At 37.8% G+C, this 19,872-nt stretch overlaps 1 protein-coding gene across 3 annotated transcripts in view; it reads right to left on the minus strand.

The window, feature by feature from the left end:
• Positions 1 to 19,872, minus strand: part of washc5 (WASH complex subunit 5) — a 207,895-nt gene that overhangs the window by 6,905 nt on the left and 181,118 nt on the right. For 2 of the 3 annotated variants that reach the window (XM_077528375.1, XM_077528374.1), the window contains exons 17-25: positions 17,777 to 17,857; positions 17,587 to 17,688; positions 17,334 to 17,513; positions 17,112 to 17,236; positions 16,373 to 16,535; positions 15,812 to 15,914; positions 15,659 to 15,738; positions 15,478 to 15,581; positions 15,041 to 15,170 (exon numbers count right to left, since the gene is read on the minus strand). In XM_077528375.1, the coding sequence (XP_077384501.1) occupies positions 15,041 to 15,170; positions 15,478 to 15,581; positions 15,659 to 15,738; positions 15,812 to 15,914; positions 16,373 to 16,535; positions 17,112 to 17,236; positions 17,334 to 17,513; positions 17,587 to 17,688; positions 17,777 to 17,857 (1,068 nt within the window). Of the gene's footprint in view, positions 1 to 4,492; positions 4,633 to 11,317; positions 11,488 to 15,040; positions 15,171 to 15,477; positions 15,582 to 15,658; positions 15,739 to 15,811; positions 15,915 to 16,372; positions 16,536 to 17,111; positions 17,237 to 17,333; positions 17,514 to 17,586; positions 17,689 to 17,776; positions 17,858 to 19,872 lie in introns of those variants that run through there. The other variant, XR_013284488.1, reaches the window with a different exon arrangement.

Consider the following 19,872-nt stretch of genomic DNA (forward strand, 5'->3'; position numbering starts at 1 on the left):
GAAGGGTGTGTACACTTTTATTTTAGGGCTGTAGCAATTCAAAATGGAATTTTCCACATTTACCAGATTTAAAGACATACTTATATGTTATCCTAAATGTGATTCACTGTGCAAAATAATAATACTAATGACGCTAAATCACGAAAATACAAATAATTCCTATAAAACAAAAGAGGAACCTCACGACGAGGCGTTGCCCAAGTTCGAGTTGTAAACCTGCTTTGGGCATATACATTTTCTACAAATGTACCACTGAGAATATTTGCAAGCTTGTAAATAAAATACTAAAGGGTTACCAACATGAAAAATTAAATTTTTTGAGCTTTTAGCTGTGTTAAAATGCTCTTACTTCACCAAATACATGACCGAATTGGAGTTTTCCTCCATTCGCCCCTCTCTGAGAAATTCTGCTCTACAAAACACCAGCCCCACCCAACCTGAGAAAACAAGCAGCTGGCGGTCTTTGACATCATAAGGTTACCCTCTCTCACGTTTTTGTCGTACGTCTAGCTATGTATTTTATGTTTTTGAGCTGTTGTATATAAGATTGTGTTGTACATAAGAATTTCACCCCCTCTTACGTTTTTGATGCGTTATAAAACTAATAAATGTACTGATTTTCTTTAAAAAAGGATTAGGCTTAGAGAAGGTGTTGGTGGCACTCTCATGAGCTGAGTGCGCAAGTTGTTTTAGCCCCTCTGCAGATGCGTACACGTATAAAATGTTATTTTTATCGGATGTCTCTATGTATTTTTGTTGTTGTTTAAGTTTATGAGGTTTGTATATACGAATGCGCTGTGTGGAAATGGGTTTTATCCTCTATCGTTTTTGTAATATTTAAAAAACTAATAAATATACTGTTTTTTTGTTTTTCTTAAACTGATTTATGAAAAGGACTTGTAATCGCAAACTCTTTTTTTTAAAAGCAGTAACTGATTTAGGAGGTGGAGGGGGAATGTATTGTGGGGATCATACTTTTTGAAATCTTTAAGCTGTTGATTGTAAGAGTCTTCTATCTTGATGTTAGCCTTTTTATCTGAATATGTATGAATGAAATATCTTCTAATTATTAGCTCGGATTCTTTCAATGGATAGCCCTGTAAGGCTTAGGATTGTAGTTTTTTAGAAAGTATCTGGGTATGAAATATGTTTTTATTCTGTTAGGAATATGGCGCGTACGTGAAGAAGGATGATGTAGTTTTATTTTTGCTTTGTTTCCGTTTTAGTTTTTATCTGATTATGTATGAATGAAATATCTTCTAATTATTAGCTCGGATTCTTTCAATGGATAGCCCTGTAAGGCTTAGGATTGTAGTTTTTTAGAAAGTATTCGGGTATGAAATATGTTTTTATTATGTTCGGGACATGGTGCGTACGTGAAGAAGGGTGATGTAGTTTTATTTTTGTTTTGTTTCCATTTTAGTTTTTTAGGGGGATGCAGGCATCGTTTTAAGGTGTCAGGTGTATTTTGCGCAAATAATATATGGATACTTACTTTTTATTTTTGTTACCGATAGTGCTTTGTTTCGTGAAACCCTTATGTTTTGTTTTGTTTCTTGTTTTTTTAACTTACCCTTCGAGGATAAATAAAACGTCTTTAGACTTATCGCTAGCGAAGATGTAGCACGTTGAACACTAAATAGTTTTATCGCTGCACGACGTATTCAAACTAAGAGATCCCAAGTATTTGTGAGTTGTTTTTTTTTCTTTTAAATACTTAGAAATACCCATTGTTAAATTAGCCTATAAGATATTATTGAATATGATAGTCTGTAAGATTAGCTATACTAAATCACCCCTGGGTTTAAAACACAAAACTACGAGATTTAATCAGAGCGTAACAATCTACCGCGACGATCTTTTTTAATCTTAAAACCGCTCTTTGCAGCAATTTACCTAAACATATAGTGAACAAACGTGTATCTTGTATGACTAAGAGACATTTAACTTTTGATTGAACGATTTATTTTTGTTCCTTACGAATCACGCTTACTTTCCGATGGTACGGGTAGGTAAACAATTTTTACACGCATATTTACACATCGGGACTCTTTAATTTACCTACTACGCGTGGGTTTTGTTTTTTGTTTTTTTTTGTTTTTTTTTTGTTTTTGTTTTTTCAGGAATTTGGGAGAACACGCAAAGTCTACCCAACAAGGCCTGAGGCAGGACTCGATCTCACAACCCTTTATGCTAAGAAGCCAGCTAACGTACCGCCCTGATTGTGAAATAACAGCTACTATATTACTTAATTTGAATGAATAATATTATTTAAGAGATAGGCTCCAGCAGCCCCCGCGACCCTTGTGAGGAATAAGCGGTCAAGAAAATGGATGGATGGATGAATATTATTTAAGACATCTACCCATCTAACGCTTTAAAAATAGCGACATAATTCAGATAAAAATATTATTCGTACTATATTGTTTTTTTTTTACAATAGTTTCTGAGTTCTCACAATAGGTGTTCGATGATACTATTTTATAGTTTTATGTTTTTCTTACCGGTATGATTAACTTGTATTACATTTATGACGTTTCGCTATCATCTTAAAACACATTTTTGCATCGTTTTAAGGTGGCCGGTGTATTTTGTACAAATAATATATGGATACTTATTGATTTCTGATCAATTTTTACTCGTACATTTACCTACTTTTTGCTTTTAGGCGTATGTTAGTTACTTGTATATGAGTGCGTATTCTAACTTTCCCATTCACTTCTTGGTTCCATTCCATCACCCCTGCGAGACCGGACTCGTCTACTTAATATCACTAAAGTCTGTTCAAAAATCATTGGACACCCTGTCAGAGCCTTATCTTCCTTTTGTGACCGAATCCTGCTCGATCCGTCTCACTCACTTCATCGAATGTTTGAGTGGCTTCCATCATCTCAGCAGGCTGAGACGCCCAACTCTGACGAACACACCGGCGAAGAAGGAGGAGGACTACATTTGTCCCCAGATCACTAAAATCTCTTGAACAGTGACCCCCCACCCCTGGGCCAAATTGCGACAGACTGACTGACACGTAGCACTTTAGTGTGAAGCACGGAGCACTTTCTTTTTTCTTTTTTTTATTGTTATTTATTATTTTTCATATTTGTTTTTTGTTTTTTTTAATGTTCATTGGTTTCATGTTTTGTTTTTTTAACTCCCCCCCCCCCCCCCCCCCCCTCGAGGACAAATAAAAGAGTTTTTGAATTGAATTGAATATTTAATTACTTGTGGTATTTTATTCATTTTTAAGTTATCTGGTTTACTTGGTATCATTTGAAGCTGTATGATGTATTTTATGTTAATAATATATGGATACTTATGTACACATCTACTTCTTATTCATTTCAGATCCGTTTTTATTCGTATATTTACCTACTTTTGATATTAAGTTTACGATGGCTTAGACTGTTTGAATGCGCTGTATAAAATAAACTCGAGTTGAGTTAGTTAGGTACCGTTTTTTTGTTTTTTTTTTGTTTTTTTTATAAAGTCAAATTATTACCTTTATGAAACTTTTTAGTTCTCCTTACGCTTTACTATGAAATGTTTCAAAATACTCGGTCCCTCCAAAACAAAGCAAAACAAAACGTGTTTACACATTTTTACGGATTTTAAAAAATTCTAGGCGTGACTTTGTCGAGTATTAAATGCCCGTTTGTATTTTTATTGAATGCGTACGTATATCGTTAAAATTTGTAATTCATATTTACCTACTCGATTCCTGTATTGACTAATTATTCGTGAGGCTAACGTTTTACTATTTAAAGTTATTCCGAGAGTTTACTCTTTAGCGACGTCTTTACACGCTTTAAACGTCGGCTTAGACCCCTTGTGTTTTTACTGACGAATATTATCGTTAAATGTTTTATCCCGGATTAAAACAGGGGGACTTATTCAAAGATGTTTTATTTTACGGTTAAATGTTTTTATAATAGTCGCATATTGATTTTAATGTGCGAAGGAATCAAGGAGACTCTCTGACTTTCATTTTAAAAAAATCTGTTTTTTTTTTTTTTTTTGGTAAAAACCAAACCCCCAGTGGTGTCTCGTGCTAATAAAAGTATTTAACCGCTCCCCCTTCGAGAAAAAAAACCTAACATTGCGAATTTTTAATAATCTCTGAGGAGATTTACCAGTGCCACCACCTCCGGGGGATCGAGTTAGAACGATCTGGACATCCCCATGACTCTCCAGAAGTATGCAGACTTTCAGCGAGCCGCCAAATCTTACAACATCTAGTCCTGAGCGTTCGGACGTCGAAGAGGATGAGGCAAACGTAACCTTTATCGACGGACCCTACCGGAGTTCCAGCCCCGTGACCGCTTGCAACTTACCCTCAACATCGTCTACTGACTTCGGGTCTACGGCATCCATCCCGGTAAACTACTTTTGACGAATCGATGTAGCCTAATAACATCAATAATAATAATAATTAAAAAAAGGAGGGTTACCTACGTTTATATTTACAGATGATAGACCCTATTGCTGAGGAAGAGGAGAACAACCCTCCGCCCGGGTCTCCTCAACCCGATGATCGCCCGACTGAGGACGGTACGGAAAGTAACGTTTCCTCTCTTGAGACCTCCGTGGACGACGACGACTCGCTAACCAGTCTACCGACGGCTTCTGCCGGGCCTGAGGAGAGGGAGGGTGAATTGGTTTGGGACTACTCGCCAGATGTCTGGGTAATAAATGCAAGATATAATTGTATTAAGCAGACTGTTAGCTATATGTTGATGAGCGCTATCCATAAATATAGCAGAGAGAATTGCTCCGGATGTGATTTAAAATTACCGAGCCAATTAAGACATCCCTGCTTATTTTATGATCGGGAACTGTATTATCTTGCTAGGAATTTTGAAGGTATCATGAAACTACTGTGTAACAGACGTTTTCTGTCGACGATTCACCGTATCTTAACCATAACCCATCGTGAGACGACTACCGAGGAAGTCCAACGCATCATAGAATTTGTGCTACACGACTACGTTCATGAGCGTATGGTGTTAGACAGAATTAAGATCGTTCTCGATAACTGTTGGGACGGAGGACTGAGCCATGAACAGCTAGATCTGATCGCAGATTGGTACCTGTGAGGTAGGGGAATCTTTTTCGAAAGCTTGCATAATTGGATAGAAATTGTAGAGAAAACCATTTCACACACATCCGTTGAGAACAAAACTGTCGGAAAATGCTTTTGATGAATGAAATAGTAAGATCTTTATCATCCAAGTTATTTGAAGAACCGTGTAAACATGACTAACACGATGGAATATGTATTGAATAATTGGTGTAACCATGATATTAAAGCGGGACATTTGGTGACCGTCATGATATTGTTTATTGACTGTGCTAAATATTGTTACGACAATGACGAGTCTTTTAATCTAAAAATGAAATGAAAAACTTCCAAACTGTTATTGAAAGCAAGGTGCGTCCCTATGTTTTATTTGATGTGCTTTATAATGTATCACCTTTTTAGAATCATGTCTTTTTGTTGACGTCCCATGTAACTAAATAAAAAATATATCTGTATGGATTAAAATCATGTTTGTCGTTTGTTTTCTTATCGAGTTTCATACCTCCGGTGGAGCAAGGAAGTGGCGAGGGGCGCGTGGATAGGAATTAAAAAAAAAACTATCAAACTTCTAGTGATAAAGACTTCTTTAGTTTCTCTTTTTAAGACAAAAAAAAAAAAGAAAAAAAAAAGATTTTTTTTAAATGAAAGTCAGAGAGTCTCCTTGATTCCTTCGCACATTAAAATCAATATGCGACTATTATAAAAACATTTACCGTAAACTAAAACATCTTTGAATAAGTCCCCCTGTTTTAATCCGGGATAAAACATTTAACGATAATATTCGTCAGTAAAAACACAAGGGGTCTAAGCCGACGTTTAAAGCGTGTAAAGACGTCGCTAAAGAGTAAACTCTCGGAATAACTTTAAATTGTAAAACGTTAGCCTCACGAATAATTAGTCAATACAGGAATCGAGTAGGTAAATATGAATTACAAATTTTAACGGTATACGTACGCATTCAATAAAAATACAAACGGGCATTTAATACTCGACAAAGTCACGCCTAGAATTTTTTAAAATCCGTAAAAATGTGTAAACACGTTTTGTTTTGCTTTGTTTTGGAGGGACCGAGTATTTTGAAACATTTCATAGTAAAGCGTAAGGAGAACTAAAAAGTTTCATAAAGGTAATAATTTGACTTTATTAAAAAAAAAAAAAAAAAAAAAAAAAACGGTACCTAACTAACTCAACTCGAGTTTATTTTATACAGCGCATTCAAACAGTCTAAGCCATCGTAAACTTAATATCAAAAGTAGGTAAATATACGAATAAAAACGGATCTGAAATGAATAAGAAGTAGATGTGTACATAAGTATCCATATATTATTAACATAAAATACATCATACAGCTTCAAATGATACCAAGTAAACCAGATAACTTAAAAATGAATAAAATACCACAAGTAATTAAATATTCAATTCAATTCAAAAACGCTTTTATTTGTCCTCGAGGGGGGGGGGGAGTTAAAAAAACAAAACATGAAACCAATGAACATTAAAAAAAACAAAAAACAAATATGAAAAATAATAAATAACAATAAAAAAAAAAGAAAAAGAAAGTGCTCCGTGCTTCACACTAAAGTGCTACGTGTCAGTCAGTCTGTCGCAATTTGGCCCAGGGGTGGGGGGTCACTGTTCAAGAGATTTTAGTGATCTGGGGACAAATGTAGTCCTCCTCCTTCTTCGCCGGTGTGTTCGTCAGAGTGGGGCGTCTCAGCCTGCTGAGATGATGGAAGCCACTCAAACATTCGATGAAGTGAGTGAGACGGATCGAGCAGGATTCGGTCACAAAAGGAAGATAAGGCTCTGACAGGGTGTCCAATGATTTTTGAACAGACTTTAGTGATATTAAGTAGACGAGTCCGGTCTCGCAGGGGTGATGGAATGGAACCAAGAAGTGAATGGGAAAGTTAGAATACGCACTCATATACAAGTAACTAACATACGCCTAAAAGCAAAAAGTAGGTAAATGTACGAGTAAAAATTGATCAGAAATCAATAAGTATCCATATATTATTTGTACAAAATACACCGGCCACCTTAAAACGATGCAAAAATGTGTTTTAAGATGATAGCGAAACGTCATAAATGTAATACAAGTTAATCATACCGGTAAGAAAAACATAAAACTATAAAATAGTATCATCGAACACCTATTGTGAGAACTCAGAAACTATTGGAAAAAAAAAACAATATAGTACGAATAATATTTTTATCTGAATTATGTCGCTATTTTTAAAGCGTTAGATGGGTAGACGTCTTAAATAATATTATTCATTCAAATTAAGTAATATAGTAGCTGTTATTTCACAATCAGGGCGGTACGTTAGCTGGCTTCTTAGCATAAAGGGTTGTGAGATCGAGTCCTGCCTCAGGCCTTGTTGGGTAGACTTTGCGTGTTCTCCCAAATTCCTGAAAAAACAAAAACAAAACAAAAAACAAAAAAAACAAAAAACAAAACCCACGCGTAGTAGGTAAATTAAAGAGTCCCGATGTGTAAATATGCGTGTAAAAATTGTTTACCTACGCGTACCATCGGAAAGTAAGCGCGATTCGTAAGGAAAAAAAATAAATCGTTCAATCAAAAGTTAAATGTCTCTTAGTCATACAAGATACACGTTTGTTCACTATATGTTTAGGTAAATTGCTGCAAAGAGCGGTTTTAAGATTAAAAAAGATCGTCGCGGTAGATTGTTACGCTCTGATTAAATCTCGTAGTTTTGTGTTTTAAACCCAGGGGTGATTTAGTATAGCTAATCTTACAGACTATCATATTCAATAATATCTTATAGGCTAATTTAACAATGGGTATTTCTAAGTATTTAAAAGAAAAAAAAACAACTCACAAATACTTGGGATCTCTTAGTTCGAATACGTCGTGCAGCGATAAAACTATTTAGTGTTAAACGTGCTACATCTTCGCTAGCGATAAGTCTAAAGACGTTTTATTTATCCTCGAAGGGTAAGTTAAAAAAACAAGAAACAAAACAAAACATAAGGGTTTCACGAAACAAAGCACTATCGGTAACAAAAATAAAAAGTAAGTATCCATATATTATTTGCGCAAAATACACCTGACACCTTAAAACGATGCCTGCATCCCCCTAAAAAACTAAAATGGAAACAAAACAAAAATAAAACTACATCACCCTTCTTCACGTACGCACCATGTCCCGAACATAATAAAAACATATTTCATACCCGAATACTTTCTAAAAAACTACAATCCTAAGCCTTACAGGGGTATCCATTGAAAGAAGCCATGGTAATAATTAGAAGATATTTCATTCATACATCATCAAATAAAAAGGCTAACATCAACACAGAAGACTCTTACAAACAACAGCTTAAAGATTTCAAAAAAAGTATATTTATTAGTTTTTTTTAATATTACAAGACCGTTAGATCGTAAAACCCTTTTTCACACAGCGCATTCGTATATACAAACCTCATAAACTTAAACAACAACAAAAATACATAGAGACATCCGATAAAAATCGTATAGACACAAATTATAGCACTAGCGGTAACAAAACTAGAAACAGAAAAATAGCCGTTTATACAAGTACACATAGAAATAAAAAGTAAGTATCCCTATATTATTTGCACAAAATACACCTGGCACCTTAAAACGATGCCTTCACCCATCTAAAAAACTAAAACGGAAACAAAGCAAAAATAAAACTACATCATCCTTCTTCACGTACGCACCATGTCCCGAACATAATAAAAACATATTTCATACCCGAATACTTTCTAAAAAACTACAATCCTAAGCCTTACAGGGCTATCCATTGAAAGAATCCGAGCTAATAATTAGAAGATATTTCATTCATACATAATCAGATAAAAACTAAAACGGAAACAAAGCAAAAATAAAACTACATCATCCTTCTTCACGTACGCGCCATATTCCTAACAGAATAAAAACATATTTCATACCCAGATACTTTCTAAAAAACTACAATCCTAAGCCTTACAGGGCTATCCATTGAAAGAATCCGAGCTAATAATTAGAAGATATTTCATTCATACATATTCAGATAAAAAGGCTAACAACAAGATAGAAGACTCTTACAATCAACAGCTTAAAGATTTCAAAAAGTATGATCCCCACAATACATTCCCCCTCCACCTCCTAAATCAGTTACTGCTTTTAAAAAAAAAGAGTTTGCGATTACAAGTCCTTTTCATAAATCAGTTTAAGAAAAACAAAAAAACAGTATATTTATTAGTTTTTTAAATATTACAAAAACGATAGAGGATAAAACCCATTTCCACACAGCGCATTCGTATATACACACCTCATAAACTTAAACAACAACAAAAATACATAGAGACATCTGATAAAAATCGCATAGACACAAATTATAGCACTAGCGGTAACAAAACTAGAAACAGAAAAATAACATTTTATACGTGTACGCATCTGCAGAGGGGCTAAAACAACTTGCGCACTCAGCTCATGAGAGTGCCACCAACACCTTCTCTAAGCCTAATCCTTTTTTTAAAAAAATCAGTACATTTATTAGTTTTATAACGCATCAAAAACGTAAGAGGGGGTGAAATTCTTATGTACAACACAATCTTATATACAACAGCTCAAAAACATAAAATACATAGCTAGACGTACGACAAAAACGTGAGAGAGGGTAACCTTATGATGTCAAAGACCGCCAGCTGCTGGTTTTCTCAGGTTGGGTGGGGCTGGTGTTTTGTAGAGCAGAATTTCTCAGAGAGGGGCGAATGGAGGAAAACTCCAATTCGGTCATGTATTTGGTGAAGTAAGAGCATTTTAACACAGCTAAAAGCTCAAAAAATTTAATTTTTCATGTTGGTAACCCTTTAGTATTTTATTTACAAGCTTGCAAATATTCTCAGTGGTACATTTGTAGAAAATGTATATGCCCAAAGCAGGTTTACAACTTGAACTTGGGCAACGCCTCGTCGTGAGGTTCCTCTTTTGTTTTATAGGAATTATTTGTATTTTCGTGATTTAGTGTCATTAGTGTTATTATTTTGCACAGTGAATCACATTTAGGATAACATATAAGTATGTCTTTAAATCTGGTAAATGTGGAAAATTCCATTTTGAATTGCTACAGCCCTAAAATAAAAGTGTACACACCCTTCTTCATGTACAAATACATCTATGGTGTCATAAATTCAAGCCGTGGATCCTTTCTAAAAAACTATTAGCCAAGGGCTTACAGGAATACCCTTTGTAAGAGACTAAGGTGTTAATCTACTAATAAGAAGCTGATTTTGGTTAAATTGTTGCAAAGATCGGCTTAAAGATTAAGGGTTAAGTAGAGTATAAATCTATTAACGTATCAAGAAACTCAAAGTTTCATACTTTCAATTCTCTTAGTTTTAAAAAGAAGCAGACGTCTGACCAATAATGTCCACATGCAGTTCCTGCCTGAGTTTGTGATTACATATTCTCTACAGAAATCAGTATTTTTTAAACTAGTACAATTATTATCTTTTTTAAACACACACACACAAAAAAAAAAAAAAGGTAAACAAATTTTCGCTACTCTAATGCCATACATTGTTCCGTCATCCAAAATGTATAATTTACAAATTGAATACCTTTGAATCAAATTTTTAGGTTTTACATTCATTATCAACATTTTAATACCCTAATTTACTTTTGTAGACTAACTTTATTGTGTTCATCCTACCAAAATGTCTTTATTACATTGCTATCAAATACAACGCACAAAACATCAACCGATTAATTTCATGCCTCACTCTATTTAAAATTAAAAATACAGACAAACTTATCACATTCTAATACCTACCTCCCTCTCTTAATCATAGGCTGTAACATCCTTTGACCTTTAGATGGTGCTGTTCACCGCGGGGGGTGACACTCAGACCTCTCCATCGGTTTCAGCTTTTTTTACAATGTCAGTCGAGGAATAGGGGTTGTTGTTCTGAAATGGGTTAAATAACCACCCTTTACGCACGAATAATCTATTTTTTCGTCTGTATTTCCAACTCCTTCAGTTAGAAACCGATCCTCTTTATTTTTTTATTTTATTTTATTTAAAAAAAAAAAAAGAAAAACCCTTTAAAAAAGACGCAACTTCGTACCCGTAAACACCGGTAAGTTTCTTTTATTTATTTATTTTAAAAAACAAGAAGCAAATGGATAACATTTTTTGAATATTCACAACACTTTAACTCGATTAAGAGAGCCTCGTACTATTTTACATTCACACACGCACATACCCGATAGAGGCGCCGGTGGTGGGGGCTTCCTGTCGCCCAACTTGGTGTGAAGTTTGACCGTGGTGATAAGGGGGGGTCGCCGCTTCCCACGAGACCCCCGGTTGATACCCGTTCTACTTCAAGGAGGGCCGGGGGGTGCTTCCTGCAAGACTTCAAAAGGCGTGTCCTTCCTGTGACACGATGAAAAGTTTTTTATCAGGACGAAAACGATTTATGGTTAGCAGACGGTAGAACTATGGGGGGTCTTGCTAGGGGGGAGAGGGGTATCCGGAAACATATGCTTGTTGGGGGGGGGGGGGGGGTGCAGAAGGTCATCAATCAATTTTGACAGGAGCTGTCTTCCGACTCCTGATTGGCTAGGGCTGTGAGGGGGAAGGGAGGGGGGACCGGAAAACATATGTTTGCTGTGGGGTGCAGGATGTCATCAATCAATTTTGACAGGAGCCGTCTTCCGGCTTCTGATTGGCTAGGGCTGTGAGGGGGAAGGGAGGGGGGGACCGGAAAACATATGTTTGCTAGGGGTGCGGAATGTCATCAATCAATTTTGACAGGAGCCGTCTTCCGGCTTCTGATTGGTTAGGGTTGTGGTGAGGGGGCGGGGGTTAATTCAAAATAACGGGTTCTGATTGGTTGGGGGGCGGGGTACCTGTCAAATTTTGACAGGTGGTCCCTCCGCTTCTGATTGGTTAGGGGGAGGTGCTTAATTCAAAATAACGGCTTCTGATTGGCTAAGAAGGCGGAAGTGGGCGGGGCTTAATTCAAAATGACGGCTTCTGATTGGCTGGGGGCGGGAAGTGGGCGGGGCTTAATTCAAAATAACGGCTTCTGATTGGTTCTAGGGGGCCATAAATCAGTTTTTGACGTTTGCTGAATTGTAGTAATATATCACGGTGATGAGCCTAATCTCCCTCCGGCTTTGTTTCATGTTTTTGAATTAAATTGAACTTCCTGAATTCGTCATAAAATGCAGAGGAATGTGACGTCCCAGCCGTAGAGACAGCCCGGCTTGGAGTGAAACTACAGCAGACACCAATGTGTATTGTGATGTGTATTGCGCACAGGTTCGAAGGCAAACGCACGAGCGGTGCTCCGCCGTAACGTCTCCGCCTGAGCCTCAAGCAAAAGTATACTGAGGCCTTAAAGCTACTCTATGTAGGATTTCCCCAAAAAATATCTTAACAATAGCCTTTTTATTTGACCATTTATGACTGAAACATATTCTAATTAGTAGATCAACATCTTCGCTGTTCACAATGGGTACTCCGACAAGCCTCTGGCCAATATTATTTAGGAAGCGTCCGGTCCGAATCCTTCGAATTTCCCGCCCTCTGTCTGCGGGATGTGACGTCATTCGCGTCATCGTCAGTTGTTTCCTGTGGCGCGAAGACGGAACTAGTACAGATTTTCGCTGCCCCAGACACCCGCTGTTACTCCGCAGAAGGCTGCTTAAAAAAAATGAAAACAATGTCAAGTGCCAAGAAAAAAAAATATCTAAACTTGATAGTGACCGACGTCGGGCAAGACAGCGGTGGAGAGAGTTGAGATCGGACTTGGATTAGAAAAGTGATTCACAGCTGGCTTTCTTTCTCCTCCAAACGGTAAGAAGCGAGTATCTTGACATTTAGAAAAAAATGGGTTGTTTTCAAATAGCAGTAACCTCAAGATCGATCACTTCTCGGTCGTAACTATTGGGGTGAAAGTGAGGTGGACGGCAACATTTAGCGTGAAAGGGGCGGCAAAGTTGAATGTAATAGAACAGAATGACTTTATGAAGAACAGACGTTCCATTCCGCGGCGTTTCAATCAGGCTAAATGTCGCCTTATTTTCCTCCGTGAAAACAGCCTATTGTAACTACATTATGCTAACGGAATGTGAACGGTACTACTGAATGGCGATAACATTCACGGCCATATCACACTAAGTAGTGAATGGGTCTATATGTTTTTCACAATCGTCAATTTCCATAAATGACAGCCCACCTTTCGGCTAACGCACAATGACGCTAGACTGGGGGCGACATACACTAATAATGACTAGAATCAGGTTGACGTCCGTCGAGCGGGGTGACTACAATATGTAACTGCATATTAACATCGGAATGAGGTCCAATTAATTGCCGTAATTTGCACATCGTTTTGGAGTACAGCACAGGACTGGACTTCGACCGACTAAAGCAATATGATCTGCACGTCCCGTGGACATCAATTGTTTAGTGGGGATCGAGAGTCTCATTCCGTGAAGTGGCCAGCTTTGTATAACATTATAAAACTTCTTACCTCTGAAAACATAGTTTAATTGGATATGAAGAGCCCAGTCTTCAGTATTGAGGTCGTGCACGTACGAGTGCGCGCAGCGTGTACGAGCGTGCAGTTTGTTTTCGGCCACAGGTGGCAGTAGAGATTTTAAATTTTAAATCTTACATATAGCTGCTTTAAGTCCCCAAAGCTGTGAGATAAACGACCCACGTTTCCCATTCCTATGGGCATTTGTATCACATTAGCTCAAACAGCACTCTCAAATGGGCTGGTTCAGCAGGTTGGTTTTACACGTCACTAACCCCACCTTTTTCGGTTTTACACGCTACTAGCTCATCACAAACCCCTCCCCCCCGCTGGCGCAAACAAGTAGCAGCAGCAGCAGGACAGCAGGGCAGCAAAACAACCCCATAGCAACTGCTCTGAACCAGATTGTACAGAGGACAACAAAAACATTTTTTTTCAGCTCAGTGGTCTAGTGGTAGAGTGTCCACCCTGAGACTGGGAGGTTGTGGGTTCAATCCCCCAGCCGGGTCATACCAAAACTATAAAAATGGGACCCAATTCCCTCCCTGCTTGACACTCAGCATTAAGGGTTGGAATTGGGGGGTTAGATCACCAAAAATGATTCCCGAGCGCAGTCCCTGCTGCTGCTCACCACTCCCCCAGGGGATGGGTTAAATATGGAGAGGAGAACAAATTTCACCCCACTTTGGTGGATGTGACAATCAGTGGTAATTAAATTCTGCCACAGAAAGAATTGTGGTTGGACTGTATTTATGCATTAAATATGCACCAAGCAACTCCCAAAACGTGTTAGTTAGTTCCTGCAAATAGGGTGGCCAATTTCGCGGCTCCGTATCTTTGGCCTGGAGGGTCGTGGAGGGCCGGCACCGACGCCGTTGGAACGGTGAGGTCGAGCCGGTTATGTATTCATTTTCCCTGTAGGACTTATGGTTCGACCGGTACGGGGGTGTCAATCCCAGTAGCTCGACCCGTAAAATGTGCATCGTGAGGAGGGTTAGCAGCCCTGACAGTTTGTGGCAAACATTTTACTGACGACTGCTTCAGGAATTTGGGACAATACAAACGTGGATTAGTAGAACATAGTAGTATGTGGGTATCCCGGGATTGGTACCGACTATTGAAACTAATGAGCCAATATTACTTCAGGTGCAGACGTGAAGACTGTTTGTATGCAGGAGCACACGGAAAAGATAAGACTTGGCCATGCCCAACTCATTTTGTAGTCAAAAACGCACGGAAGTCTGGCGAGCCTTGGCCACGCCCATCAAAATCCACTTGTTTGATGCTAGGCTAACAGTAGACCTTCCTCGTGGAGACTGCAACTCTACAACAAGGTACAATTTCGTGAACACTTCTTTTGATACAGTGTCAGGGTGTTCAGGGGATGATTGGTGTAATTGCTGCAAAGCTCATATCAGGGGATCTTTAATAGCAACAAACCTTATTAAGTGGGTTGTGAATACCCGCAGCCTCCAAATAGGCTGTGATTTCATACAGAAGAGTGTTGTCCTCTTTCGGGTAGGGCAGCGATGGGTCCTGGTAGTGGGCTTCAATGTCTGCGAGCAGCGACCTGCAAGGATCAAAAACACAAAACAACATTGAGGAACAAAAGTTCAGTACATTTATACAAACACATTTCATATGTAAATGTGTTTGTATAAATGTACAGAACTTTATAATGCAAATGTGTACTTAAATGTAGTTCAATTTTCACTTAAATTTACATTCTAATTTCACTATGTAAATTTAAATTAGAAGCATTTTATTTAGAAGTACTAGAAGAAAGAGTCAAAACATCACAAAACCCAAGCTGTAAGATTTTGTGTATTTTGTTGATTGCAACAGTTGTGTAGGAGAAAAACAAGCACTGGACTGACTTGTTAATGTTTTCGAGGGCAGCCGCCAGGTGTTTGGAGTCAAACTTGCAGGAGTAGTTCAACTCATTAGCAATTTGCTGTCGAAGAATTTGCATTTGGCCAACCTACAGCAAACATTCAACATTAGGTGAGGCATTTTCTCCTTATTATGGGCAAAACATGAAATTATCACATGTATTACCTTCATGATGGCGTCCAAATATGGCCCCCAGATTTTAGGGGTCTTGGCTACAGCACCAGCATATACCTTGCTGGCATTACCTATCAGAAAAGAAAATATATACTGTCACAGAATTCCATAAAATACATAAGATTTTACTGAATTATTACCTACCCACAATGCCCTGAACTGGATTGACAGCACCCAGCATGGCTTTAAAGACCTCTAATGCAGCTTTATCCTTCAGAATGGTCTTCTGAATCATTGTCAGGAAATTCTAAATGGAGAAGCTTATATTTTAAGTTCCAAAAACATGGGGATGAGTATTTAAAAGAACTAGACTAAGTGCAATTTCTGAAGAATTTGCGTGGTAATGCTGAAAGCTGAATGCTAATAGCTGAATGTTAAGATGAAGTAAATTGAGAGATAAATTATGAAATTATAACCTCCAGGTTACTGGACAATGCGCTTTACCAACTATGCCACCAAGCAGTATCAGACAGATGGTAATGATGATAAGTTATATGTATGAAAGTGGGCGTGGAAAGTGATACTTAATAAAAGTTCAATGTCTGTCCCATTGAAAATGAATGGGGAAAAGTTGGTATTAAATTTTTGAATTGTGCAAATACTGTAAGTAATGTGGAATCAGACAATATATACAGCATTCCCACAATTAAAACAATGTCAATTTGTACTGTACAGTAACTACTGTCTGGAGGCTCACGTGCTCACCTGTAGCTCCTTGACGATCATGAAGCACAGCAAGCGATCCAGACCATTGAGGCCAAATGTACCCAAGGTGCTCTGGATCTCTGAGAACAGTCTGTTGTTGGTCACTTCCTGGTGGCTCTTCAGGTCATACCAGGTGTTCATTTGGTCAATGTAGCATGTTACTCTGTGAGAAATATCCAACACAGATTAAATTTGATTTACTGTTTTTTTATATACAATCATGCTCAAAAGTTTGTGAACCTCTTGGGCTATTTTGTTTTTTTAATTGTTTCAAACTGATTTTGTTGTTCAATCTGAACCATTAAATTTTATATGAAATGACAGGGCAAGGTTTATCAATTCAATGTGGTGGTGTTGTTTTTTTGTTGTTGTTGTTGTTTTTTTTTAAATCAATTGTGTCGTCAAAACTAAATTAAAAAGAGTTTTTGGTCAATTCATGTCGGTGCAAAAGTAGGTGAACCTCTCACTTAATAGGACATTGCACCTCCTTTTGCAAAGATAACCATCCTTTTTTTTTTAGTGACTTTTCAGTCTTTCACATCTACTTGTGGGGATTTTTGCCACTCTTCCTTGCAAAATACAGCCAATTGAGAGGTTGGATGGCCGTCTAGCATAAACTGCCTGCTTCAGGTCCCGCCACAGCATTTTGAAAGAATTTAAGTTGGAATTTTGACTGGGCACATCCAGAACATGAATCTTGTTGTTCTTCAAATTTATATGCCTAATACTACACATGTACTTGGGATCTGTGATCCGAAGAATCTCTCTGCAGAGACGTCCAATGAAGGTGGCAGACTCATCCACAAATGGAAACTTGGGGATGGGGATGTGAGTGGACTGGTACACACTCTGCCAGTCCTGGATCTGATCAAGATCATGCAAGGGAAAAAAATAATAATCTACTAATATACTGTACGCTCCGAACAAGAAATAGTGTTGATCTACCATGAGTGAATCCAACCTTTGCCCTCAGGAAACTGTTGCACTCTTGTTCTACATTGTAGTTGATGATTCGAGACACTTCCTCCTGCCAAATTTTAAGGCCGTATATACTGACGTAGTCCTGGATGTACTCAAATGACCTGTAGAATCCGTCCATGGTGGCTGCCATGTCTTTTAATTTGGGCATCAACTCACTAGGCTGAGACAATTGAGAATGCACTATCAATGACAACATATTCATATTTCTATCATAGACAAACCTGATGCCTAACCTTAGCCTTGGGGTTGAAAATCAATCCTTTGTGAAGCGCATAAGCAACCCTCTTCACCAGCTCCTTCCTGATGCCATCCTCCAGAAGTTGCTTCGGATCCACCTAAATCACATCACGTGTCACTTTTGTCACATACCAAAGAAGTCTGTTAAATAAGATATTTCTTTTCCACCATGCAAGAACAAGCAACCTTGATAATTCCAACTAAAGTGGTCTTCATCATCAAGATCCCCTCAGTGAAAATGGAGATGTCATGGGTAAGCTTGGCCACCTACAGAGGTGATAATAAAGCAGAAAGATCAAACATTAATGCAGAGATTTTATGAAATAAAGAGAAAATAATGCATAGTGTATGTACTTTTTTGATAGTTGTGCTCCTTACTTGTTTTTCCATAACTTAAAGGCGCAGTCTGCCAGTTTCACTAAGGAAAATGTACTTTTTAAATACAGGATTTAAACAAACAAACTACTTCTCAATTTACAGATCTGGGCTTCTCTTAACGTCTGGTAGTGATTTTGTCCTAAGGCCTTTATTTTGTCATTTTGTGTTTGTTTTGTAAACAGCGAGACGTTTCTGTGGAGAGAAAGTTTTTACACCCCTCCAGCCAATCGCAGAGCGGGGGGTGGCGTGTCGCAAAAGGGGCCGGACGAACGTGTCGGCTGCGTGACGTCACTCCCGCGGCAATATGAAAGCACGCATGGATTATTATTTTTTTTTTTTACTCACTCACTCACTCACTCACTCACTCACTCACAGAAGCTTACATGTGTGAATGAGTGAGTGAAAAAAAAATCCGTGCGTGCTTTCAAATTGCCGCGGGAGTGACGCAGCCAACACATTCTCCCGGCGCTGTTTGCGACACGCCACCCCCCGCTCTGCGATTGGCTGGAGGGGTGTAAACACTGTCTTTCCACAGAAATGTCCCGCTGTTTACAAAACAAACACAAAATGGCAAAACACAGGCTGGGGGAGTGGGGGTTTAGGACAAAATCACCACCACACATTAAGAGAAGCCCAGATCTGTAAATTGAGAAGTACTTTGTTTAAATCCCGTATTTAAAAAGTGCATTTTCCTGAGTGAAACCAGCAGACAGGGCCTTTAAGAAACTTAAGTGCAATATTTAACATTTTTTCCATTTACATCAGTAATTTGTGTTTAAATAATTGTTTTGTCAACATTTTCTGACAATTTGTATGCAAGCAGTCCAATATTTGTTATGATGAATGAACAATAAAAAAATAATAATAATAACTACAAGTGAAGGCTGGAGAGCTGAATGATACCTGTGGAATGATTTGGAATAATGTTGAATGATGAATGATATTGAAAGATATTGAATGATATTGAATGGTGTTGAATGATATTGAATGATGTTGAATGATACTGAATGACATGGAATGAGCTTAACATGCTGAAGTTGGAATGGTTTGAATTCATCCAGAAATCTAGAAGCAGTTGAAGGAAGACAAATAGCACAAAAGTAAAAATAAATCAGCAAGAAACAAGAAAACAAGGAAAAAATCAAGCAAGAAATGGAGGAAGTAGCAAGTAATCGGGTGAGCAATGGAGTAAAGTGAGAAGAATTAAGTAAGCAATGAAGTAAGGAGGGGAGAATCGAGTAGCAATGGTGTAAGGAGTGGCAAACTTAAGCAATTGAGTAATAGTCACTGTTGAAATCAGATCACATTTGCATTAGCATTCTAATCTAGCATTAGCATTAGAATGCTACCTTAGCATTAGTATGCTAAGTTAACATTAGCATTAGCATGCTAACTTAGCATTAGCATTTTAAATTAACATTAGAATTAACATGCTAACTTAGCATTAGCATGCTAAGCTAACATTAGCATGCTAACATTAGCATTAGCATGCTAAGCTAACTTTAGCAATAGCATGCTAAACTTACATTAGCATTAGCATACTAAGCTAACATTAGCATTAGCATGCTAACTTAGCATTAGCATGCTAACTTAGCATTAACAGTAGCATGCTAAGCTAGCATTAGCATTTTAAATTAACATTAGAATTAACATGCTAACTTAACATTAGCATGCTAAGCTAACATTAGCATGCTAACATTAGCATTAGCATGCCAAGCTAACTTTAGCAATAGCATGCTAAACTTACATTAGCATTAGCATACTAAGCTAACATTAGCATTAGCATGCTAACATTAGCATTAGCATGCTAACTTAGCATTAGCAGTAGCATGCTAAGCTAGCATTAGCATGCTAACTTAATATTAGCATGTTACTGCTAATGCTAAGTTAACATGCTAGCATTA

This window comes from Festucalex cinctus, chromosome 7 (assembly GCF_051991245.1).
Source record: "Festucalex cinctus isolate MCC-2025b chromosome 7, RoL_Fcin_1.0, whole genome shotgun sequence".
NCBI lineage: Eukaryota > Metazoa > Chordata > Actinopteri > Syngnathiformes > Syngnathidae > Festucalex > Festucalex cinctus.